The sequence below is a fragment of the Coturnix japonica genome, chromosome 1, assembly GCF_001577835.2.
Source record: "Coturnix japonica isolate 7356 chromosome 1, Coturnix japonica 2.1, whole genome shotgun sequence".
NCBI classification, from domain to species: Eukaryota; Metazoa; Chordata; class Aves; order Galliformes; family Phasianidae; genus Coturnix; species Coturnix japonica.
In genome coordinates, this window is record NC_029516.1 from 68793348 (window position 1) to 68819382 (window position 26035).

The 26035-nt window shown below is 44.5% G+C and overlaps 2 protein-coding genes across 2 annotated transcripts in view; one reads left to right on the top strand and one right to left on the bottom strand.

Annotated features, from left to right (window-relative positions):
* Positions 1-1936, top strand: part of LOC107318431 (alpha-2-macroglobulin-like) — a 16447-nt gene extending 14511 nt beyond the window's left edge. The window contains 6 exon segments of the mRNA XM_032441159.1: positions 120-247; positions 605-695; positions 1473-1541; positions 1715-1759; positions 1762-1880; positions 1882-1936. Coding sequence (XP_032297050.1) covers positions 120-247; positions 605-695; positions 1473-1541; positions 1715-1759; positions 1762-1880; positions 1882-1921 — 492 coding nt within the window. The 3' untranslated portion in view covers positions 1922-1936.
* Positions 1937-6253: 4317 nt separating this feature from the next.
* Positions 6254-26035, bottom strand: part of A2M (alpha-2-macroglobulin) — a 35047-nt gene continuing 15265 nt past the window's right edge. The window contains exons 9-36 of the mRNA XM_015872263.2: positions 25846-25960; positions 25601-25710; positions 25028-25189; positions 24503-24730; positions 22814-22877; positions 21457-21599; positions 20960-21109; positions 20604-20774; positions 19854-19953; positions 18242-18368; positions 17745-17973; positions 17352-17478; positions 16596-16717; positions 15211-15262; positions 14296-14379; positions 13708-13884; positions 13144-13228; positions 12016-12172; positions 11616-11690; positions 10670-10835; positions 10089-10312; positions 9303-9521; positions 8888-9015; positions 8440-8530; positions 7594-7662; positions 7043-7145; positions 6839-6880; positions 6254-6429 (exon numbers count right to left, since the gene is read on the bottom strand). Of these exons, the coding sequence (XP_015727749.1) occupies positions 6404-6429; positions 6839-6880; positions 7043-7145; positions 7594-7662; positions 8440-8530; positions 8888-9015; positions 9303-9521; positions 10089-10312; positions 10670-10835; positions 11616-11690; positions 12016-12172; positions 13144-13228; positions 13708-13884; positions 14296-14379; positions 15211-15262; positions 16596-16717; positions 17352-17478; positions 17745-17973; positions 18242-18368; positions 19854-19953; positions 20604-20774; positions 20960-21109; positions 21457-21599; positions 22814-22877; positions 24503-24730; positions 25028-25189; positions 25601-25710; positions 25846-25960 (3546 nt within the window). The 3' untranslated portion in view covers positions 6254-6403. The remainder of the gene's footprint in view (positions 6430-6838; positions 6881-7042; positions 7146-7593; positions 7663-8439; positions 8531-8887; positions 9016-9302; positions 9522-10088; positions 10313-10669; positions 10836-11615; positions 11691-12015; positions 12173-13143; positions 13229-13707; positions 13885-14295; positions 14380-15210; positions 15263-16595; positions 16718-17351; positions 17479-17744; positions 17974-18241; positions 18369-19853; positions 19954-20603; positions 20775-20959; positions 21110-21456; positions 21600-22813; positions 22878-24502; positions 24731-25027; positions 25190-25600; positions 25711-25845; positions 25961-26035) is intronic.

The following is a 26035-nucleotide window of genomic DNA, read 5'->3' on the forward strand; positions in this document are numbered from 1 at the left end:
AAGAGCCTTGACTGTTGGGGGGCTGTGAGAATGGGGAAGGGAGAGAGCTGGGCAGGCAGATGGTGATCTCTTTTACGTGCTGAGAACGCATACACACACATCTGCTGGCTCTCCCGTAGACAAGCCTGAAGTACAACGTGCAGCCCAAGCAGGAGAGCGCACCCTTCCTGCTGCTTGTACACACGAGCCCAGAGACATGTGAGGATGCCAAGGCTCATAAGGTCTTTGACATAGGCATAAACGTCAGGTGAGTCCATGTTTGGTTTGAGCCCTCCTGAGTAGCCAAGGGAGCTGGAGGAGGTCTGTTGGTGCAGGGTGAGCCAGTCTGGAAGGGGCAGGGAGGCCCGCTGGAAGGTGGGCTGGAAGCAGCTGGGCTGGGAGGAGAGGCTGTAGAGGCAGGAGATGTCCTCTAGGGGAGAAGCTGTTCAGGGTGCAAAGAGCTGGGCTACCAACGGGTGGCACAGCTGACAAGGAAAGTGTAATGGGCTGGAGAAGGATGTGCTGGCTCGACAGGAAGTGGTGAGGTGTCCAGTGTTACAGGAAAAGTGGAAGTGCCCCAGATTTGACGCGATGTGCTCTGAATCTCTGTGGCTTGGTTCCTTAGTTACACGGGTGAGCGCAACGTCTCCAACATGGTGATTATCGATGTGAAAATGCTGTCGGGATTCATCCCTGTCAAGTCCTCAGTGAGGAAGGTAGGAGCTCGTGTGAATTGTTTGTCTGAGGATACCTGCCCTTTCAATTTATCACCCAAACCACGTTCAGTTTCTCCTTTATTGTTAATAAATCTTGCAGTTGTCTGTGTCTTTACTACGGGGCTGTAGGATTGGCATCATCTTGATCCTGCCATTGTCATCTACACACGTGAGGCATGTGCAGTACTTTTCCTTTCACACCTGACTGGAGGCCAGTACTGTGCACCAGTCTGTGTGAAACAGACTGTGTCATTTTTTTTTCCTTTGGACAGATGATGGCTTATCTCTGAGTTCAGATACCTTGCTGAAATCATTTTCCGTGTGTATCACATTCAAAAGCAATACTGGTTTCTTTTCCTTCGACTGATCTTAGCCTGTGGTTTATAGCTTGTCTTGTAATTGTTTAAGCCTCTGGTCCCTTTTTGAGATGTTGAGCAAGTGTGTTGCCCTGGAAAAGAGGCAGAGATGATAAGACACTGCAGAACTAGCAAGCCTGAAAGAATGTATTGTCATTGAATCCTCCCACTGCTGTGTTTGGACCAGTGATCAGCCCCTGCTGGAGCTGCGTAGTACTTAATCTTCCAGGCTGTTGAAGGGAAGACCCGGGGACCATTAGTGCCTAATGGTGCACCAAGGAGTCGGTTCCACAGCGCAGACCTAGTCATTGCTGTCAGTACTCCTGGTGCTTTATCCAAAGTGTGTCCCATCCATTGGGCTGTGAAAGCGGCACGAGCAGACCACCCTCAATATAATAACAGTTTTGTCTTGTTTCTACAGCTGGCACACCACCAAGGTATTGAGCGTACAGAGTTGAGTACCAACCATGTCCTTGTGTATCTGGAAAAGGTGAGTCTCTGTTTGGGGCTGGGATGGGACAGAAAAACACAAGCATTGGGGACATTTGGCCAGCCAAGGCAAAAGTCTTGGGTCTCAAAACTGTCTTGGGACTGATTAAAAATAGGAATGAATCTTACACTGACTTTTGCTGACATCAGAAGGTGCCGGTACCTTCCTCACAGCCCTCAATATGTTTTTCCTCTGGGCCTGCATACAGATCAGCCTTCCCCTGCCCTGCCCACCAGACACGAGCTCCCCCGAGTGTGCAGAAAGGCCCCAGGGTTTCCCCCCTTGTCTCTCAGCCAGACCTGCTGATGGACACACTCACATGCACACATGCCCAGAGCCCGGTGCTGGCAGCAAGAGCACTGGTGGCGAGTGTTCAGTGAGGAGACAGCAGGAGAGACCAGGGCAGGCAGAGAGCAAGCACTGAGCCTCCATCACTTCCTTTTCCCAGCTGAGCAACATAACCGTGAGCTTCTCCTTCACGGTGGAGCGGGACATCCCTGTGCAGAGCCTGAAGCCAGCTCAGGTGAAGGTGTACGATTACTATGAGACAGGTAAGTGTGGGGCTGAGGGTGTCCCGGGGACTGACTGTGGGGAGCTGGATTCATGGAGGTGCCTGGGAGCTATGCAAACCCACAGCTGTCCCTGGCACTTGTCCCTCTGCACTCCTGGTAGAGGGACCTCTGACAATCCTGCTCTCTCTCTTTGCTTCTATTTTTCAGACGAATTTGCCATACAGGAGTACAGTGCTCCCTGCACCACAGGTAGGGTACCTAGGATCAAATGGCCTATCGCAAATTATTTTGAACGGAAGCCTTTTGCAAACCTTAGTTTTTTTCAGCCTACATATAGTCTCTGAGCTCATCTTTACCATACCTACAGCAGGCTTGAGTCATACCGTAGTACAGAGGGGGAAAATTATGCTGGCCACTCCATGTCATATTTCATTTTATTCACTGAGACTGTGAATCCCAATGTTATTGCTCTAAGTCACACAGAGACACTTGTCTTTTCCTTCACATGTTTCACACTGTATGAATAAGACTGAAGTCTTCCTTGGGACGGAACACTGTTCTCAGCCTTTGCATATACAGAACGCAGAGAAGTCATCCGGGGTTCTGGGTATCACTTCACCGGGAATTCTCTCTCACTCTGTCCTTTCCCCACCTGCAGACAAATCTGAACTGGGAAATGCCTGAAGAATACATCTGAGCCCTGATGGATCAGCTGACTTTTTTCTGCTGTTAGTAGTCTACCTTAATGAGTCCTCGAAAACGTTACACATGAGGATACGTCAACGCCAAAACAGAGCAATACAATACAAATAAATAAAGTCTTGATCCTCCCCATCTGCCTCTGGCCTTATTTTTTGTTAGCATTACTCATCTCTCTTCTCGTCCACGTTTTGGTGCAGTGCTCGGAGGTTTAGATAGAGCCTTCCATGCCAAGACAGTGTTTGGCAAGTCCTTGGGAATACCAGAAGGTAGGCAGCTTTGGGCAGTGAGAGGGCATGTCATCATGCTTGCCGGTTCTTTAGGAGGAATGGGATTTCCACCTAATCCATTATGCATCATCTCCCTGCCTATAAATGCAAGTGTTCTCTGTGATATAATTAATTGCTGGACATAAGTCTCCCTTCATATACCTCCTCTCATTCCACAGTGAAATGGGTTCTACGCAATAGGACAGCATAGAACTTGTTAAGTCCGGCTTCACAGGGCAGGCCAGAGAGAAATGGCAGGAAGACCTGTGAAGGAAAGTCTGTTACTGAAGACATTACCTACTGGTTTCTAAACAGCTGAAGTGAAATCAGAGAGGAACTGTAATCATCTTTTGGTTGCCTAAAGTATGTACATGTCTCTATAGACACATATTCAGGGCTTCTGTGGGCCATTGCTCTTTCTGGAGAAAGAGGGCTGCATGTGTGCAAACATCTCACAGCATGCTTTGCTATAATGGGGGTGCCACAACGAATAAAGTCCGACAACAGTCCTGGGTACGCTTGGGAGAGAATGCGCCATTTTCCTTAAAACACGGGGGGTGGAGCATGTTACAGGGATACCCCACTCTCCACCTGGGAAAGCTATCATAGAAGAGCCCATCAACTCCTGTAGGGGCAGATAGAGAAATATCTGGAAATACAGGACCTGCAGGAGAAACTCATTATGGCACTATTTTCACCCCATTTCCTGAATATTCAGGGCTATAGTGCAGATCCTACCGTTGTAGTACACCTCCAAGATTTGGTGGACAGATACACAGCTACCCAAGGGGTTTCAGTGCTGTATCACGATCCAACAACTAGAATCATAGAATCATAGAACTACCCAGATTGGAAAAGAACTCGAAGATCATCAAGTCCAACCACAGCCTAACCATACCCTTACTCTAATAACCCTCTGCTAAATCATATCCCCGAGCACCACATCCAAATGGCTCTTAAACACACCAGGGATGGAGATTCAACCACCTCCCTGGGGAGCCCATTCCAGTACTTAACTACCCTTTCTGTAAAGAAGTGTTTCCTAACATTCAATCTAAACATACCTTGGCACAACTTGAGTCTATTTCCACTAGTCCTGTCACTTGTTAACAGTGAGAAGAGACTTGCCCCACTCTCACTGTAAGCACCTTTCAGATATTGGAAGAGGACAATAAGGTCTCCCCTCAGCTTCCTTTTCCCCAGACTAAACAGCCCCAGCCTCCTCAGCCTCTCCTCATAGGGTTGATTTTTCAAGCCCTTCACAAGCCTCATTGCCCTTCTCTGGACCTGCTCCAGTACCTCCATGTCTTTCCTGTGCTGAGGTGCCCAAAACCGAACACAGTACTCAAGGTGTGGCCTCACCAATGCCGAGTACAGGGGCAGGATGACTTCCCTTGTCCTTCTCACCACACCATTCCTGATACAAGCCAGGATGCCATTGGCCCTCTTGACCTCCTGGGCACACTGCTGACTCATATTCAGCCGACTGTCCATCAGCACACCAAGGTCCTTTTCCATCAGGCAGCTTTCCAGCCATACCTCCCCAAGCCTGTAGGGTTGCCTGTCGTTGTTGTGGCCAAAATGCAGGACCCAACACTTGGTCCTATTGAAACGCATGCCATTAACTTTGGCCCATCGATCCAGTCTATCCAGGTCCCTCACTGGGGTTTGGAAAGGGCTGGTATCGTTATTATTCATGGGACAGGGTTATGCCTGTGTTTCCATCAATCATGGGCCACAGTGGGTCCCAGCGTGATGGACAAAAGCACATCCCTGGCACCATGCTGGTCCTGTTGGGCCTCCTGATAGGAGTATCAGCAATTCACAGGATTGACCCTTGGGCCAATCTCTGGGTAATTTGGGCTGATGTGACAAATACCCTGGAATTCTGTTTACCCATAGAGCCACTGCCCTGGAGCCACTGATCCGCTCCAGACATACATTTTTTAAATCTAGATGTGTTTATAATATGTGGAGATACTGGAGTTTGGTAGAGAATGTCAGCTAATGTAGAAGGAGAACCATGTTATTTAGGTTTCTCCTTCTGAGGAACAGTCAAGAACAAGTTAAGAGCCTGTGGATTAGAATTAGGGACAGGAGTTATAAAGGCCAACTGGTGACCTCATAGCAGCTTCTCAGTACCTAAAGGAAGCCTATAAAAAGGAGTTCATAAAATGGCTGAATTCCTCTTTTAAGTTACATATGTAGATTAGAATATCAAACAGAAATTTGCATCTCCACAACAACCTCCAATTACAGAATCACAGAACAGTATGTGTTTGCTGCCAATACAAAGTTGAGAGAAGTGGCTGACATACCAGATGGCTGTGGTGCCATTCAACAAGACCTGGACAGACTGGGGAGTTGAGCTAAGATGAATCATACAAGGTCCATCAAGAGCAAGTGTAGGGTGCTTTACCCGGATAGGAATAACCAGGTTAGGGGATGACCTGCTGGAAAGGGAAAGGACCTGGGTGTTCTGGTTGGCCATGAGCCAACAGTGTGCCTCAGTGCTAAGAAGGCTGATGGTATGCTGTTGTGCATTAAGAAGAGAGTGGCCAGGAAGTTGAGGGAGGATCTCATCCTAGAGAATTACTCTGTCCTGGTGAGGCTGTGTTCTGTTCTGGGCTCTGTAATCAGAGGCTGTACAGGAACACCTAGGACCTTCTACTTTCCAGCAGCTCATCTCCTAACCTGGTTATTCCCATCATGTAGTTCTTGACTGTAATTCTAAATAACGATGCTGATAAGTTCACAAGTCTGACATGATTTCACTTCAGCTGTTTAGAAACCAGTGGGTAATGTCTTCAGTACCAGACTTTCCTTCACAGGTCTTCCTGCCACTTCTCTCTGGTCTGCCCTGAGAAGCCGGACTGAACAAGTTCTATGCTGTCCTCCTATTGCGTAGAACCCATTTCACTGTGGAATGAGAGGAGGTATAAGAAGGGAGGCTTATGTCCAGCAATTAATTATATCACAGAGAACACTTGCATTTATAGGCAGGGAGATGATGCATAATGGATTAGGTGGAAATCCCATTCCTCCTAAAGAACCGGCAAGCATGATGACATGCCCTCTCACTGCCCAAAGCTGCCTACCTTCTGGTATTCCCAAGGACTTGCCAAACACTGTCTTGGCATGGAAGGCTCTATCTAAACCTCCGAGCGCTGCACCAAAATGTGGACGAGAAGAGAGATGAGTAATGCTAACAAAAAATAAGGCCAGAGGCAGATGGGGAGGATCAAGACTTTATTTATTTGTATTGTATTGCTCTGTTTTGGCGTTGACGTATCCTCATGTGTAACGTTTTCGAGGACTCATTAAGGTAGACTACTAACAGCAGAAAAAAGTCAGCTGATCCATCAGGGCTCAGATGTATTCTTCAGGCATTTCCCGGTTCAGATTTGTCTGCAGGTGGGGAAAGGACAGAGTGAGAGAGAATTCCCAGTGAAGCAATACCCAGAACCCCGGATGACTTCTCTGCATTCTGTATATGCAAAGGCTGAGCACAGTGTTACGTCCCAAGGAAGACATCAGTCTTATTCATACAATGTGAAACATGTGAAGGAAAAGACAAGTGTCTCTGTGTGACTTAGGGCAATAACATTGGGATTCACAGTCTCAGTGAATAAAATGAAATATGACATGGAGTGGCCAGCATAATTTTCCCCCTCTGTACTACGGTATGACTCAAGCCTGCTGTAGGTATGGTAAAGATGAGCTCAGAGACTATATGTAGGCTGAAAAAAACTAAGGTTTGCAAAAGGCTTCCGTTCAAAATAATTTGCGATAGTCCATTTTATCCTAGGTACCCTACCTGTGGTGCAGGGAGCACTGTACTCCTGTATGGCAAATTCGTCTGAAAAATAGAAGCAGAGAGCAGGATTGTCAGAGGTCCCTCTACCAGGAGTGCAGAGAGACAAGTGCCAGGGACAGCTGTGGGTTTGCATAGCTCCCAGGCACCTTCATGAATCCAGCTCCCCACAGTCAGTCCCCGGGACATCCTCAGCCCCACACTTACCTGTCTCATAGTAATCGTACACCTTCACCTGAGCTGGCTTCAGGCTCTGCACAGGGATGTCCCGCTCCACCGTGAAGGAGAAGCTCACGGTTATGTTGCTCAGCTGGGAAAAGGAAGTGATGGAGGCTCAGTGCTTGCTCTCTGCCTGCCCTGGTCTCTCCTGCTGTCTCCTCACTGAACGCTCGCCACCAGTGCTCTTGCTGCCAGCACTGGGCTCTGGGCGTGTGTGCATGTGAGTGTGTCCATCAGCAGGTCTGGCTGAGAGACAAGGGAGAAAACCCTGGGGCCTTTCTGCACACCGGGGGGAGCTCGTGTCTGGTGGGCAGGGCAAGGGAAGGCTGATTTGTATGCAGGCCCAGAGGAAAAACATATTGAGGGCTGTGAGGAAGGTACTGGCACCTTCTGATGTCAGCAAAAGTCAGTATAAGATTCATTCCTATTTTTAATCAGTCCCAAGACAGTTTTGAGACCCAAGTCTTTTGCCTTGGCTGGCCAAATGTCCCCAGTGCTTGTGTTTTTCTGTCCCATCCCAGCCCCAAACAGAGACTCACCTTTTCCAGATACACTAAGACATGGTTGGTACTCAACTCTGTACGCTCAATACCTTGGTGGTGTGCCAGCTGGAAAAACAAGACAAAGCTGTTATTATATTGAGGGTGGTCTGCTCGTGCCACTTTCACAGCCCAATGGATGGGACACACTTTGGATAAAGCACCAGGAGTACTGACAGCAATGACTAGGGCTGCACTGTGGAACCAACTCCTTGGTGCACCATTAGGCACTAATGGTCCCCGAGTCTTCCCTTCAACAGCCTTGCAGATTAAGTACTACACAGCTCCAGCAGGGGCTGATCATTAATCCAAACACAGCAGTGGGAGGATTCAATTACAATACATTCTTTCAGGCTTGCTAGTTCTGCAGTGTGTTATCATCTCTGCCTCTTTTCCAGGGCAACACACTTGCTCAACATCTCAAAAAGGGACCAGAGGCTTAAACAATTACAAGACAAGCTATAAACCACAGGGTAAGATCAGCCGAAGGAAAAGAAACCAGTATTGCTTTTGAATGTGATACATATGGACAATGTTTTCAGCAAGATATCTGAACTCAGAGATAAGCCATCGTCTGTCCAAAGGAAAAAAAAATGACACAGTCTGTTTCACACAGATTGGTGGCGCGTTCTTGGCTTCCGTTCGGTTTTGAAGGGAAAGTTCTTGCCCTGGCTTCCCTTTTTTGGTTGCCATTGGCGGGTTCAGGTTGTTGCCATTCTTCCGGCCCGTAGTAAAGACACAGACAACTGCAAGATTTCTTAACAATAAAGGAGAAACTGAACGTGGTTTGGGTGATAAATTGAAAGGGCAGGTATCCTCAGACAAACAATTCACACGGGCTCCTACCTTCCTCACTGAGGACTTGACAGGGATGAATCCCGACAGCATTTTCACATCGATAATCACCATGTTGGAGACGTTGCGCTCACCCGTGTAACTAAGGAACCAAGCCACAGAGATTCAGAGCACATCGCGTCAAATCTGGGGCACTTCCACTTTTCCTGTAACCCTTGACACCTCACCACTTCCTGTCAAGCCAGCACCTCCTTCTCCAGCCCATCACACTTTGCTTGTCATCTGTGCCACCCCTCGGTAGCCCAGCTCTTTGCTCCCTGCACAACTTCTCCTTTAGAGGACATCTCCTGCCTCTACAGCCTCTCCTCCCAGCCCAGCTGCTTCCAGCCCTCCTTCCAGCGGGCCTCCCTGCCCCTTCCAGACTGGCTCACCCTGCACCAACAAACCTCCTCCAGCTCCCTTGGCTACTCAGGAGGGCTCAAACCAAAGAGGGACTCACCTGACGTTTATGCCTATGTCAAAGACCTTATGAGCCTTGGCATCCTCACATGTCTCTGGGCTCGTGTGTACAAGCAGCAGGAAGGGTGCGCTCTCCTGCTTGGGCTGCACGTTGTACTTCAGGCTTGTCTACGGGAGAGCCAGCAGATGCGTGTGTATGTGTTCTCAGCACGTAAAAGAGATCATCATCTGCCTGCCCAGCTCTCTCCCTTCCCCATTCTCACAGCCCCTCAACAGTCAAGGCTCTTTCCCTCTTTCCCTCCCGCTCCATTCTCCACACAGGTCCTCTTCTCCAGTCTCTCCCAGAGCTTTCCCTTGCATTCCTCCCCCTCTTCCTTATCGCTTCTACCCTCCCCCTGACTCCTGCCTGAGAAAGGGCTCTCCACCTAGGACGGCACTTTTCCCACCACTCTCACCTGCAGGTAGACGCATCCTTTGCCAGACGCCTCTATGCTGTACTCCCCTGGCACCTGGGGCAAAGGCACCTGCTGGAGCAGCAGGCGGTTTGAGGGATCCACGTGGAAGTCTTGCTGGAAGTCCCCTCCGGAGTGCAGGGTCACTTTGGAAGCTGCTCCACTCTTGGCATAGGTGGAAACTCCGTACAGGGAGAGGGCTTGCAGAGCCACAACTGTGTCCTGCAAGAGCCAGGTCCCGACACCCATAGCCAGGTTAGTTAGCCCTGTTGGCTGTTCCACATCCTGTTCTCCCACAGCCCACCCTTTGCTGTCTGCAGGCACCCCCTCCTCCATTCTCGACTTTCTCTGGCCTTAAGAGAGATGCTCAGATGGAAAGACCAGCTTTTGCAGGCTTCCATTTTCTTCCCACATCCTCTGCACAGCAGTCACGTATTCCTGAATTTTCTGTTGTGAAGCTCTGTGCGGCCTTCACCTGTTCTCCTCGAGGAAAAGCAGCAACTGCATTCACACACCCACTATGGTGGGAGCTCCAAACTGCAGTGCCATTTGTGTCACTAGCATTCTCACCCACTGGGTCAAATAAGCCAGGTCACGTAATCAACATACCAGTCATTCCCTGTGGTGCTACCTGACATACTAGCACCTTGGGAACCTGGTAGCTGTGGCAGATGCTATAATGCAGGGGTACAGTCCCCACTTGTCTTAACCTTACTGCGCTCCCACCTTGGTCTCTGGCACTCTCCTGATACCGATACGGGAGGTCACAGGGGGGAAACTGCTGCTTACCTGGGTGGAGGAGAAGCCTCCATTGGGATTCTGCTGACCAATGATCCACTTTGTAATAAGAGATGCAGACGATAGCTCCTCCTGTGAAGGTGCTGGCTGTGTGGTGAGGTGAGCAAGGAGCGCATAGGACGTCATCTCCACTTCAGCAGAGGGAGCTCTGTAGCGGTAGTACGGGAGATCAGCTTCTGGCTCTTTCCCAGGCCGCTGCCAGTGAACAGACCCATCTTCACAGGAGGCCGGGTGCATGTAGAGAAGACAGCAAGGAATTAGGAGCAGTTTCTTGCAAAGGAGTTACCGACCTGCTACTGACCAGTGGGGAGGATAGAGCCCCCAGCTTGTACCTGTCCTAGGGGATGAAATGGCTGAATTAATCCTTCGGAACAGTGGGGTAGGACTGGGCACCCACAGGGAGCTGTCAAAAACACAACCCCTTTGCACAAGCATTTCCTCTCCCTACACTTTTCCCCATGCACAGGAGCCATCCCACAGTCTCATTTCCCTACCAACAAAAGCCATTTTATCAGAGGTAGAGGTAAGGTCTGTGGGCTGGAAGAAAGCAGTGTCCCACCAAGAGCACTCACCCTTTTTGATGGCTTCCTTTTCAAGAGAGCCAAGGATCGCCTTCCGTTTCTCCTCCTTCCCTGCCAGGGCAAAGGCATATGCCAGCAGTGCCTTGGTGTACACGTGGTTTTCTTTCCCATTTCCTGCCGTTTCCAGGCAGAACAGAGCGTTCCGCACCACCGAGTGCTGTGGAGATGGAGACACTAAGACCAGGCAGCAAGATGTCATACTGAAGTCCATCTTAGAACAACAGGAACTGCATGGTACCTGTAGACCCTTTACAACCCTACCACAGTGTCTGATATATATGGTACCATTGTGTTTTCCCCTTCCCTCCAAGTCTGCTTTCTTACATGACGTATGAGTAACCAAAGAGTGCTCTTTATTTTGTACCTTTCTTTTCTATGAAACATCTTCTGACCAAGATTTTTGCCAGCAGTTCAATGATTTTGGATATTGAAAGTTTGAAGCAAGGTCCAATTCTTCTGCCTATGGAAGTATTCACTGCCTGACTTACCCTGCATTACAGATTGCATCAGCACAGTAAGCCCATACTAGTCAACTAACAGACATGTACAACTCTGACACAAAAGGAGTTGTTTGGTTTTTGTTGTTGTTGTTGTTGTTTTTTATATGAATGTAGAAAACCCATCTGGGGCATTTCTGAAATTTAAATATTATTTAACTCACTGTTAATCCACAGAGTACTTTAAAACGAGCAAAAGCAGGGTACTCCAGAAAAGAACTTAGAAGAAGGTGAAGAAAAATGTTTGTATAAGTGACAGTATTGGACAGGGGAGGAAAGCAGAGAAAAGGTGTCAGTCCATCTTGGACTTAAACAGATAGAAAGTGTATCCAGACAGAACTTCATCTTTCAAATTATATGTAGGGTCCTAATTGCCTAATTATCTGTAGGGGTCTAGTGAGGCAGGTATTAGTACCAGCTGTGACTCGGGTGACACATACAGTTACAGGCAGAGGAATCTCCAGCAGTGCGATAGTGATGTAGGCTGCCAGTGTTACCTCATCGTTCACTCCACCCTGCAGGGAGACATAAAAGCAGATGCTTATTCCACATATTTTCTCATATTCATTTTTCTACCAATCTAAAGTGCATATACTTTATTCTGTATTGTAGACCCTTAGCTTGTATCTTCCCTGTTGCTGATCATAGCGCGCCACTTATGATTTGCCTTGATTCTCCTTCTTGTCACATCAGTCACACAAAACGCCCTCTGGCTCCTTAGTTCTTGACACTGATATAGGAATTCCTAAGGGGCCTTTGTGCTCAAGAGGCTCAGCTGCAACCATTTGATTTAGGATCAAGTGCCAGCCCCACTAAGAAGCAACTAGGAAGACACGCTACCTTCATGGCATTGTTCAGGAGCGTCCCAGAACTGCGGAAGCAGCCGTTCTCCTTCTGATTTTGACTGAGCCAGATCAAAGCGTCCTGGATGTGTTTTTCATCTATGAAGATGTAAGACCTGGCCTGGGCAAAGGACTTCAGGACAAAGGCTGTGAGCCTGTAAGGGAGAAAGAACAGTGAGTGGCCTTGTGCAGGCCTGCTATCTGTCCCATTCGACAGAGCACACACGCACATCACTTGTCTGGAAGAAGGAAAAGGGGCTCTGGCATCTGCAGGTCAATTAGTCAGACAAGAAGTACATCTTCACGTCAAAGAATCTGCCCAAACCCTGCTTCTTGCCTTGGTTTCCTGTCTGCCTCTTGGCCCACATAACCCTATGATCCTGTTGCATTGAGGCTATGGTTTTGAGCACAAAGATTGTAAATCTGTATCCAAACAAACGTCTTTGAATAAATAAATAAATAACCAAAAGTAGAGTATTGCATGCCAATTAGCTCAACATCTCTATGAGAGTAATGGTCAGAATGGCAAGAAAGAATCAGTCCATGGAAACTAATGGTCTGCTGGCAGGTCTCTCTCTCCAGGTATTCATACTTCAGGGATTTCCCAGAATTCCCACATATGTGGATAAAGTGCAACACATAAGAAGAGCATTTACAAAGCAGTTATTGGAAAAAAGAAACTAGGCGTGTAGAGAGGACAGTTATTCTAAGCACACGAGTACGGTTTCAGAGACCATAAGCAAGGTGATTAAATTGTCCAATCTTATCGTTACCTAAACCTGAAAATGCAGAAAGCTTAAATGGAATTGCCACTGCAACTCTTCAGCTTTCTTCATTTGGGATGTGAAATCCCTTCTCCCTTTTTCCCTGGTTTGTTTTTGTCTGTCTGTCTTGTCCATCATAGGCCTGATAGTTACAATGTGGGAGGAAATGCTTCAGCTACATAACTGGCTGACACAACCTCCTTCCTCACTTCAGAAGCAGCACGGGGCCCACACCAGCTCAGAAAAGTCTGAGCTACGCAGTCTACAACTGTGTTTCCTGTTTACCATCAGGTGGTATTTGTCATAGCTGTGCAGCTGAGAAAGAGCACACAGAGGAGGAACAGACGACACTGAAATCTCACCAGGTGTTCCCCACTTGGCCATAACGTGGTCCAAAGGTACTGTAAGAGCCATCTGGGTGCTTGTAGTTCATCTGCCTCTGATAACCTACAACGAGTTCAAGCAATACTCAAAGAACATCTGCTGAACAACTCGGGGGAGAAGAGAAAAGCAGCTTCATCAGCAACAGCAAAACAGAGAAACGGGTTGGTCCTGTCCTAGTAAATACACTCCCAACTCCATAGACTGCTTATACTGCAAAAGATGTAGTATCTGCCTTTCTTCAGAAGGCAGGCAGGACACATTAACAACAGTGGACAAGCCACTGCAGCAGGTCACTTGGTATTTGTGGACTGCATTCCAGTTCTGTTCAGGAGCAGAGAAAAGTGGGTGAAACGCCTAGGAACTTTAATGCTTAAGAAACAGAGAAAAGAAAAAAGACTTGGGAAGGGCTTCCCTGGCATATAGAAGAGACCACCTGAGTAAGAGACCAGCTGTCTTTCTGTATCTGGCCAGCACCTGACAGAAGCAAGCCAGTCAAGTTCCGCAAAAGTTCTGAGCAGAAGCAAAAGTCACATTCAACTCACCGCTCACTAAGTATCTGATGGCCTTGGATCTGACCTCCTCACTCAGCTGTCCTGTCTTGTTCAGATAGTCCAGGACATAGATGTTGGGTGCAAACAGGACCATGTTCTGTTCGCCACAACCAAACGGCATCTGGAGTAGCTGGTGCAGGTTCTGTGTGGCGGTGCCCATGAGGTCACCTAGGGAACAGGGAATAGAAGAGAGATATTAATGAAATTCAGTGTTAGCTGCCAAAGTCAGAGGGATCTAAAGAAAAATGGAGGAGATGGCAGAGGAAAAATCTGTATTGATAATGATCCTGATACAAACCTTGAAGCAACATCAGGGGCAGTAAATAAAAATTTTATTTTTAAAAAAAGGAGGGTAATAAGTCAACGGATTGGGCACTATTAGTGACACCAGAACAGAATGAGATGCAGGGAAAGGACAAAGAAGAACAGAAGACAGAAGAAATGAAAGGCAGGAATGAAGTGCGCTTGGAACCAGGAGAAGAATCTGTGTGAGAGGTAGGAGGCCAACAGAGTCAAGCAGATGGGCAGAAACAGCACATTTCTTTCTCCAAGCACATCCTTCCCAGGCAGATCACTCACCTAGCACTGAGAAATATGCTCTGCCTGAGTCTTGTACCACATCTGACGGAAGCAACAGAGAAAACTTCTCTTTCACAGACTCTCCTGAGAGAAACAAAGATGAAACAGCTTCAGTGCAGTCCCAAACTTAATGCAAGGCGCAGGGCCTTCAGAGGATGGAACATCAGAAAGACATAATGGAAGAGGCTTCAGTGCAACATCAGAAAAGTTTCCTCTTCCCTTCATTTGTTGCTATAAACAAAGTTGTCTCTGGATCCCAATTAAAGGGTCCTGTTCTGATTATCTAGAATCATACGAGCGACTGAGTTGAAAGGGATCATTAAAGGCATTAAAGGTCATCTAGTCCAACTCCGCTGCAGCGAATCGGGATACCTACAGCACTATCAGGTTGCTCACAGTCTGGTCTAGTCTGACCTTGAATGTCTCCAGGAATGGGGCATCCACCACACCTTTCTGGGCAGTTGTGCCACCATAGAAGGCCAGAGAAGGTTGGTCAGCCAGGACTTGTCCCTAACTTAATGAGTAGTACCACAAGTACTACTAAAATATATTAAAGATAATTGTTGTAAGCCATATTTCACATAATAGAAAGTGAATTCAAATAAAAAAATGCAAGCGGTACAAGCACAAACTTCCCCATTTGTATATTTTACAAATTTCAGAACTCATTCCGTAGCCTTTTATGAAAGACTATCCCAGCAACATCTGGCTTGAATAAGTTTTGAAGAAATTTGAATAACGTAGTGGTTTACTCAGAGAGTGGCATCTTGTCTCATTACCCCTTATATCCATTTGTAAAATGATATCTGTAAAACATCAGCCAATCTGGAAAACGGTAGGGCAGTGCTATCTTCTTCCTCCAAGCACGTCACCCACACAGAAACAAATGGAGAGGACAGGGAGGGAACAACTTACCTTTTAAACAGAGCACGGAGTTCTGAACAGTTTCCTTCTCAACTCCTTCAGGCTTGGGTGGGATGAAAGAAAATATGAGAAGTGAGAAGTTATTGAGAAGGAAACACAGACATGTATGAGAAATGCCTGACAAGGGCAGAGGAATAAGTAAGTGAAAAGTGAATGGACTGGAGTAGGAGAGATGGTCACAAACACTCCCTGAAACATAAAGAATGAACTCTGAAATATCAATCCAAATAAAACATCCATAAACCTAAATTAGTGGGAAAACAGGAAAAGGAGAGTAACAAAAGTGCAGGACTGTCGGTATGCAGTGAGGCATACAGATGCAATTAAAGGGGCTGCAACATTACAGTAAGTGCTTTTGTTAGCAGAAGTCCAAGGCACCTCTAGAGGGCTGCTCAGAAGTTGTCTGCAGTGCTGCTGATCATAAGCAGCAGACACTTGATGAAAAACATCAGTTGAGAACAGAAAGGGAAATTGGGTACTGTAATATCTGGTGATGCCATTGATACAACACAGGCAAGTATTGGGCTGTTTTACGAGAATAACGTTAAGAACATCACATGTTTCTGTCAAGCTACAGCACTTGGCATAATAATCCATGACTATGGCTGCCCCAAATGTAATGCCTCCTATTTTATAAGGTTGGTCCATTATGTCAGGATGTTGGTGGTATGGCAGTAGAGGCTGAATTTTCCCACCAGTATTCCACTGCATTTTGTTGCCATGCAACAGATGGCTATAGAGAAGCAATGTGACAAAATGACATCTGACATGGAATTGCATATGATTCAAAGGCATAGCATCTTCCTATAATAAACTATACAGTACTGCCACATAATGTTTCATTCCATACCACCTTGTATCGGCCATGGAAAACAGATAAGCTATGAAATTTTAACATGTTTATGTTATAGTATCTAGAGTTTGGAGGGGAGACTATTATTCAGGTATCTAACTTCCACAGGTACTTTGAATTCCCCACCTTCACCCTGGTTCCCAAATGAAGGTGCATAACACTCAGCATAACAGGCAGTTTGCTTGGCTACTCAACTAACAGAGAGACAGCATGTGCTGACGGGCAAACCTACTGGATAAAGCTGTGAAGACAGTGTTCTAAAATAGGAGGCAACATGAAGCAGATATGGGGAAGGGTGAATTGGACTAGGAGTTCTTTTACAGTAGGGGTTGAGGAAGTTTTAAAATATAGAGTAGAGGGAGATATGTTGCACAGCTGGTAACCTACAGACTTCATGCATTCCTGCCAAGTACAACGTAAGGCCGCAGTATCAATCACACCATGCTCTCATCACACAGAGCTCTGTTAAATGTGCCTAGCTTGTGAGTCAGCTCCAGCCTTCCCCTGCACACAGCTCGCATACCTCCACCAGCAGCTGCCTGATGACCGTGTCCTTCCGCCCTTTCTCAGGGGTCTCCACTATGGTGTTTCCACATGGCTGCTGGTTCTGCAGGGCCTCAGCGCTCACCAAGAACTCCACCAGCCCTGGAGGAAACAAGTCAGTCAATCCTGCCTACCAGCACTATGCAGTGGGAGCTGCTGCCATTTCTGGGAGTTTTCAGCCTAAAGGCCCATCACAGATGGACCCAGCTTCTTTCCCGCGTGGAAGCTCAGGTATCTGTATCAGAACAAATCCCAGAGCAGGTGAGCTGCACTGCCACCAAATGGTGACCATATTTTGGTGCTGTTACTCAGAATATAAGAGCACCATATTGGTTGGCCTCACTAGCCCCATGGCGTTTAGCAGTCTGCTACTCTGCATTCACACCATGACTGCTATCACAACATGCAACAACAGGAAAAGCAAATTGTGAGAGTCTCACAGTGCAATCGTCTAATCTCTGAGAGGGATGGAGCTGATAAAATATCCTTGCCAGCCAGCAACGCCTGTAACTTCAGCAGATGTTGCCCAAGGGCTGCAAGATTTGATGATGTTTCTTTTAGTGCTAGACATGGCCTTGGACACTGTAAGTCTACCAGGCTTCACCCCCTGCAACACCTCAGATGATAGATGCAGCTGCAGTATTTTCCAAGAAACTGTAGCGCTGACTTCAGGTCACAGAATGGGAGAACAGCACAGTTTTCTGCACTGCAGTTTCCAGCATTCTTTGACTTTTACCTAGAGATTTGGGTGTCACCAGCCAAGCCACTGTTTTCCTCCCGTTCTCACAGAGACAATGAGAGTCTTCCTCCTTTTCCACTGGAGTAGCCAGAAATTGAGTAGACTGAGCCAGAATCACGCTGACCTGCCATTTGTAGAGAGGTGGAATCAAGGAATGGTCTTAGAGAAAGGGAGAACACAGAGTGCTAGGAAATAACAGCAGTGCCTACTTCTTCTGCAGCAAAGGAGCAGGAAGCTGGAGTTGTATTCCAGCACTTCAAGTACATTGAAAGTATAGCACAAGAATTTTGGGGAGGGAGGGGCCTAAGATAAGATAAGCAAGAAGGCTAAGTGCAAGCAAAAAATATACAAGGAGGTAGAGATATGGAGAAGGATTTAAATCTTCCTTACTCTGATGCAGGCTTTCAGGTAGTTGAAAACAGTGGCTTTCAGTGTGAAGGCCTCACCACGCACTACAGAATAAGGCAGGGTGAGATCTACAAAGAAAGGCTGGAAGGCTCTGACGGACACTGTTGGTGACAGGCCAAAGCCTGTGTCTGGGGACATGCAGAATGCACTGGCTTTCCATTCAGTGATGGTATCAGGAATGGTCACATCTAGTTCAGCATTTCCCTCAGAGCTGGTGAGAGACAGAGAGCAAGGTTTCAGTTGTATTCTGGAGATCATCTATCTTTTTTCTCAGCCTAATGAACAGTAACTACTGACAGGAAATTCCTGACCAGCTGGGGTAAGGGCACTGGTTTTTGCACGTTTTCCCAATACATTCTGCACTTAGCATCTTTGAACAATCCCTCTATCTAGAAAAATATTCCCTCACCAAAATATGACACTTTTACTGAAGCTTAACTGTCTTCTGAGGTTTTGTCCCAATTCCTGTAAACACTTACTTCACCGAAACTATGTCCCAAATCCATGTTTCAGGGAAGTACTTCCGGATCGTCTCCTTTGGACTGTCGTCATCCATCCCTTCTAACATCGCATAGTCTGATTCATCAAGGAGTTGCAATGCACTGACTATAAAATTTGTTACAGGAAAAGATACGTCAAACTCCATTCTAATCAAGTTTCCAGTTAGTGTTTATTCTTTGATAAAGTTATAACACTGAAATAACAACTTGGATAATTTGATCATGAAAAAAGTCACAGATTCAAACTCTGAACTGCCTCTATTTGGAACTGAACAGAGCATTCCCTGTACTACAGTCTTAGCCTCACATCAACTCACTGGAAACGAATGTATTGTTCTTCTGTCATTTCAATATTTCCTAAAGTTTCTGAGATTCTGAGGGGATGATCAGTCTTGTTCCACTGCCAGCAAGTCCAGGAACACCAAATGAGTTGATTGGAATGAGGCCACTGAGAGTACCTTTCCGTGGCACTAAAGAAATCAGGTGTGGAACTCACTGCCTCCAGATATTATAGTTGCATATACTTTATTAAATTTCATTTAGTGAATTGTATTTATACATGGCCAGAAACTGCAGTTACAGTTATCCTTCCCTTCCCCATCTAAAATTCTTGTGAGCTGAATATTTACATCTCAAGGTACAAGGAAATAAGTAGTTCCAGAGTAGGGAGACTAATTCTGACTGTGTTTCATAGTGCTGTGCCTTATGAAATGCTTTCCATTGGTCTCAGAAAACTTTATTTCCTATCCTAGTGCACAGTAGTTTTAGGCCATACTCTGAAGACAGATCTGGCATTTCAAATGAGAGGATCAGGTCTGTTATGACTAGAAGATTCCTTGAGACCAAAGAGTTTGTATTAGTAGTTGAACTAATGTACCACAAAAAAAAAAAAAAAAAAAAAAAAGAATAAATAAATACAACAATAAAAAAATTACAACCTAGTTATTTAGGGAAAATGTAAAAAAACAGTCACTTAGGAAAAAAAGTAATATGTTTTTTTCTGTCTTTGCAGTCACTGAAGCTGCAAAGAAGTGAAATGACCTACACAGACTCTTGAAATCATATTAATGGGTGTACTGAAAACAGAATAAAGTTTTCCCACCCTCAGCACAACATATCAGCCCACAAATTCATATCACCTCCTCATTACCTTGGCCTAATTTCGTCACAGTTATTTCCCTAGTTATTATTAGAATGTAACTACCTAGAAGTAGAGACTGTCATTGTTTATATTTCTATAGGTGAACCCAACCCTGATCTGGTGGAACAAAGCCTACACTTCATTCTTGGCAGTCCATCCAGCATAGATGATGGTCTTAGTTTCTATGGGATCGTTGCTGTAAAGCCTAGCATGTCTCTACAATACAAAGTCTTAACCAGACATATCTGTTTAGGTGAGGATAAGGTGTATCAGTTTCGTATTTCAGGACTGAATCCAGAAGGAAATGATCCTGAATTAAGCTGACATATCTTAGTGCAGAATTTGATTGTTCTAGTGTAATTAATATTCAAAGAAGTAGAGGAGAAGAAAGAAGCATGATGGTAAATTTTAGGTAGTTGTCTGGAGATAAAATGAAACAGGTCTACTTACTAGAACCACTGTAACTCCTTTCCATCATAAGTGCTGTGTGATGTTGGCAGACTTCAGGCTTATGTATCTTGTTGCTAGTGAAGACTTTTAAGCCCAGCAGCTGTTAAACAAAAAGAAAAAAGCAATAAAGAAGCAAATAGGCTTTTGAAATTAAACTATTTATAATGTCAAACATAGATGTATCTACAATTGGTCAGAACAGTAACGGTTCGCATATAGATGCTAAGTAGGCTGGTTCAACCCACATTATTGAAGTTTTATCGTGATATTTTCTTCCCAAGGCTAAATCCTGACATGATTAGATGAAAAGATTATAAGACCATGGTCTGCCTTGGGTATATCTGTCTTGGTGAAATGATGTGTGAAAAACATTGGATTGAAAGTACCCAAAAAATTACATGCAGGACTCTTTAGATGGATATTTTTGTAGGTTATTACAGTAACTGGAACTTTATTAAACCACTATCTACACCAGATAGAGAACTTGTATGACTGAGGAAAGGATTTCTGTTATTAGGCCACTATTCATGACTGTTTCCTTATTTAAGCCCATTCACAGGCTTCTGCACTATCATTGAGGAGATCCCTCAAGGTTTTAATGGCTCAGAGGAGCACTTCGGTAGTAGGAATGGGCTATACAGAGGCAGTGACTGTGCCTGGCTATTGCAGATTAGCAAGCTCACAGCAAACTTTATTCAAAAAGATCTACTCTAGAAAGGAATAAAGAAGAAAAATCAGTCTGGTACCTACTTTGAGAATGTCATAAGCATCACCTTCACCATCAGGAGAAATGGGTATATAGGTGAATCCATTTAGTAATATGTTGTCAAGTGACACACAGGGGTTTACATCTTCTTCTTCCAAGTAGTAGTCATTGAAGCTATAGCCCCGGAGTTCCTTGAGTGGGAGAAGGTCATACACCTTGGAAAATGCAAACAACCAGGTAAAAACGTGGCCAGGGACACAGAAACTAATAGCCTTTAGGCTACTAAATCCAGTTATGGTGAATGCAGATATAAAAATACATGGCCTCATGTCCATCCTGATGTTAATAAGTACCTAGTTAATTTTTGTATTATTTACTACTAGAAATAGCAAAGACTTACAGAGCTGAGCGAGAGCTCATTTTCAGGCTTCATGAGGAGAACGCTCCTGTCTACAGCACGGAGGGCACACAGGGACCTTGGTGAGGAATGGAGTTTCAGGCTTGTGTTGGAGGCAGGAAGATCTTCCTTGGGTACAAAACTCAAGCTGACCTGCAACCCCAGAAGTAAGTTAAAGCAGCCAGTTTTCCAGATGCTGTTACACGCTCTTTGATACTGAAATATCTAGTTTTGTGAACTGAGTTCTGCTAATGCTCTACAACTCTTCTAATATATTCAGCTTCTACCAGTGTCATTCATAATGACCCATGGTTGTCTTATTATGTTTTCCTCCACTTTTGTAGTCATGGCTTTGTAACCTCTTCTGAATATTAGTTCCTATACCTCAGTCAGTGTCTGATGAAATCAGTTCATGAGTCCATTGTGAATTCTGCCTCTATGATGGAAAAAATTACTGAACTTATGGCCATGAGACAAACAGAAATCCTGATTTTACTTACTTTATTGGGAAGGCAACTTTCAACCTGGAATTCTGCTGTACTAGCAATGACTTCTCCACTGGGTGAAGTGGTATACACAAGCATCTGTGCCAGGGGAGCAATTGTCACCTCAACAGGTAAGATCAACTGGAATATCCCATAAGCTACAAGAAAGAAGAAGTACTAAGCTATATAACAAGATGTTCCAGCCAGTATATTTGTCTTCTCAATATAAAGAAGTCAAGTTTACTTGTGTTGAACAATTTTAGTTAGGAGCATGAATACTAATATGACTTAAGTCTATGCTTATTGCTGAAGATATCTGCATTCACTCTGTGATAGTGATTACATAATAGCCAAATGAGATGTTTGGTGGGCCTCAACATGCCCTCTGGATCCTCCCCAGCTATCATCCAGCATTACCTTCCAGTGTTCCTAACCCCTTAATTCCTCAAGCTCCAAGATTTCCTGCAGTCTACAAAACAATAGGTGACACAAAAAGATCAAACACAGAAATTAGGAAGAGTTGTAGTGAGTGGCAGAGTCAAGGCTGCAGCATGACTGAAAGAAAAATTCCATAAAGTTATTCCTAAGCTAGTATTTACCTGCATACCAAACTATCACCCCAGCTACAGTGGGAAATGCTCCTTTATATTGAAAGGATCTTTCTAGCCGGGTCTGAGTTTCATTTCACAGTTTGTATATAGGTGATAGAAAATCTCTTGGTGTTAGTTTAGTTACTACAACTAGTGGGGAAGCAGAATTTTCAAACACTCTCCCACAACATCACATCTTGTAGCAACCAAGATCTTTTAGTTCTGCATACAGTTTATTCCCACTGTAGTGCAAATCCTCATAGACTTCCAAAATGGTTTCCCTGGTCAAAAGACTTTTAAAGATACAACACCGACAGTCTCAATCACTCAAATGTGTAATCCATAGACATTTATGCATACAAAATTATGTGCACTCGTTGGAGCATACATACATACGTTTTCATGTTTATAATTGAGAAATAACATCCCCAAAGATAAATAAGAATGAGAGAAAGAAGGAATAGGAGACACATCTTCCCACTCACCTGTGGATCTTACAACATTATGCTCACAGTAAGAATTGATTACACTGATCAGCAGGAAAGCATTGGTTTGAGAAAAAAAATACCTGTGTATTTTCTGTATATCTTTGAAACATTTTGGTCTAAAGCACAGCAACAGGAAGAATTTGGACAAAACAAAACCAATTCAAAATACTTAATTCTTTTAAAATGTCATAATGTTCTTCAATTTTGTAAAAAATGTTTGAACTGAAATGATTTCTCTTTATCCTCCTATCCTCCATCTCATAGCAGGTGCTAAAAATTCATATTTCTGCTCACCATTTCCAGGATCCACAGTCAGGTCATAGGTGTCTGCTAACATAATTCTGCCCTTGGCCATCACCTATGTAACAGAGAAAGATTCCTATAATCACTGCTGGTGGTGATGAAGAAAAATGAATGTTCACTGGGTAGGCTGTAGGATTTGTGAGTATGAATAGTAGTAACAACTTTGAGCAAAGAGGATGCTAAGCAAGAGTCAGACTCAGATTTACTAATTTTTTTAAGCTAGAAATGTTCCCTCCTTGAAAAACTGGTGTTTCCTCATTAGTCAGAGTCAGTTTCCCTTTTGTATACATTACACATATATTTCAGTTTTAAATGCACTTTGCCTTGGATTCACAAAGGTTTGTTGGTTGATAACACGCTTTTCTAACCTTTTTGAAAAGACTGATGATCAAAGATTGTCCTCACTTTACTCTCACTTGCTTTGTGAAACAGAATGGAGAAAAACTGAATCAGGATTATTTCCATAACTCACACAGAGTTTGAATAGAAGAAAACAGGCTGTAAACAACAAGTACTTGAATAAAGTACCTGAAGCCAGGTCTAAAACAACATCCTGAATGCTGCCTGTAATTTTCTCATTTTGAGGAATAGTTTCCTTGTTACAATCCAAAATGCTCTTTATACAATTACTGCATAATTCCATTCTCCATGTGGGATATCTGTGTCATACCACTGTACGTTAATTTCAAGATGTGGCTTATACACCTATAAAATATAAGTTCCCTGACTGTTAACCTGCTGTATAATTAACATAATCTTTCCTAAGCTACTAGGATAAACAGGAATCCTATGTTTTAATTTATGGTTAACAGTCTTGAAAAAAATTACATGGATATGACTACCACAGTTTTCAATTCTCTTTCCTGTAATCTTACTGAGATAAGCCCCTGTAACTCCCCCAGATGTTTTTTACAATCCTTCAGAACAGAAGTGTTTGTTCCCCTGATTTCTTCTAGATCTGCACAGCTAGAAGAAATCTCATCTCTTCTGTTAGTATCACTTAATGAAATAGCCAGGGAAAAAAAATTAGGAAGAAAAAAATACTATTTGAATTTGATTCTTTCTCTTTTCCCATGCAAAAATCATGGACCATTGTTCAGTCACAGCTGAATTAGTTTATCTTCTCTGCCCTCAGGACTGAATCAAATGATGGCTCTCAATGCAAGTTTGTTACAGTTTATTCCAGTTGCTTTGGTATCCTGAATGTTCCATCACTATTTAATTTATGGAAAAGAAAAGCTCTAAATTTATCAAGCTTTTCCAATTCTGCAGCAAGATGTCTTACTTTAGTTTCAGTGGTCAGATATGCAGCAAATGACTGAGAAGGAAATAAATTTCCAGTTCATCTTTCATCTTCTTTTAGAATGCTAGTCCCTGAGCTGTAACCATATGGGAACCAGAAAGTGGAATGGGGTAAAAGAGTATTATGAAATGAGAGTCTTGACAATATTCTGTACATCAATATTTTGTCTCTCTTCTGTTCTTGATCAAACACAATCTACCCAAATCAAGACACAGAAAACAACATGGAAAACATTATGGAAATGTATTTAAGTCCAACTGCTACTCTTCATACCTTCAGTTTCAGCCTCCCTCCACCTTAACTGGTTAAGAACTAATCACATAGCAACTGTTTAGTTACTATGGACATGGATCAAAATAACCACAAACGATTCTTACCAAATAGTAAATGACAATTTTCCTCTGCTGTTTAATGGCCTCTGGTGTGAAGATATAGTGCACCTGGATCTCTGCAGAGGAGCCACAACGTAACATCTCCGACTTGGGCTCAATTTTGAGGAAGCTCTTACTGGGGGAATAAAACCGGCTTATTCTACGTATGGCATGCTCATATGAAGGCGTGATCCAGTCACTGTCATAACAGTTCAGTTCAGGTTTATATTCAGCCTGATAAAGAAGAATAAAAAGTTCACAGCTGACTTAAAACCAGGTAACAAATCACATAAATGTACAAATGGGCAAACTCTGGCTATGTTCTGTATTTCTCATTCTTAGATGAAGGTAAAGAAAAAGAGACATAGAAAGACATGCACAGGAGACAGAGAAAAGAGGTGACCTGCCATAAAAAACTTGCTTCATCTCCTTTTTGGAAGAAAGGCTGATGACTTATGGAATCATAGTTTCTCTGCTGAACAAAAAAGACACAGGCTTATCTGAGACCCCCTGCCCTGTTCTGCCACTCACTCGGATTTCCAGGGAGGCTTCTGTGAATGCAGTAGTACTGATGGAAAACCAGGATTGTCCCTGCTCATCTGTAGTGTAATTGCCTTTGTATGTGTCTCCATTTACAGAAATCTTGATAGTTTCATTGGCAATGGGAGCATCGTTACCATCTACCAGCTTCACCTAGTAAAGCAAAAACAAACTTCAGATTTTAAACTAGAAACAGAAAACATTTCTGAGTTCTAAAAACCCTTCCCTCTCTTCTTCCTTGCCAGGCTGGATGTTTCTTATGAAGAAGAAGAAAATAGAAGGATGTGGAAATGTGCATGGGGAGTTGTAAGTTGTTTGAGGCAGCAGATCTTCATCAGCAAAGCAATCTAATCGTCACATAGAACTCACCTATTAGCGCCTTGAGTTTCTTAGCCTGTTTTGTTTTTAGGGCCATCTTCCTACCCTTCCCCTTTCCCCCTTTCCCAGGCTGTGGGTACCCCCACCCCATTAGTTACGGTTCTGGGCTGAACCGGTCTGTAAACCATTGACAACCAGTGAGTTTCCTGTGACAGTACACTTTCCAAGGTCTCAGAAGTTACCTACCCTCCCAAAGAGTGGGATCCCTGGTCTGTAATGAGAGTCCAACAGGTCAAAGCTAACTCTGCTCATGATGGATGTGATTTCACAGGAGCCTGTTCCAGTCACAACTATTCCTGAGAGAGAGCACAGAACAGAACAATTATCAACAAACTTTAACATTTTTAGACATGTCATTCTACCTTTCTCACCTCTGCCAAGCCCTCCTCTTGTGGCCTACCATTAATTTCCCACTTCCATGTGACACATACCTGTACCATCTTCTGTGATCTTGCCTTGCACCTCAATGCTCATTTCATATCCCCTGCGCCGGAGCTGAAATAACTTGGTCTTTACGACAGTAGAAACACACCCGCGAGCATCTGCCTAAGTAAGGAGAGAAAATAGAAACAAATTTAGTGTCTTGAAGAAGAAACTCTCAATACAACATGCTTAATTTCT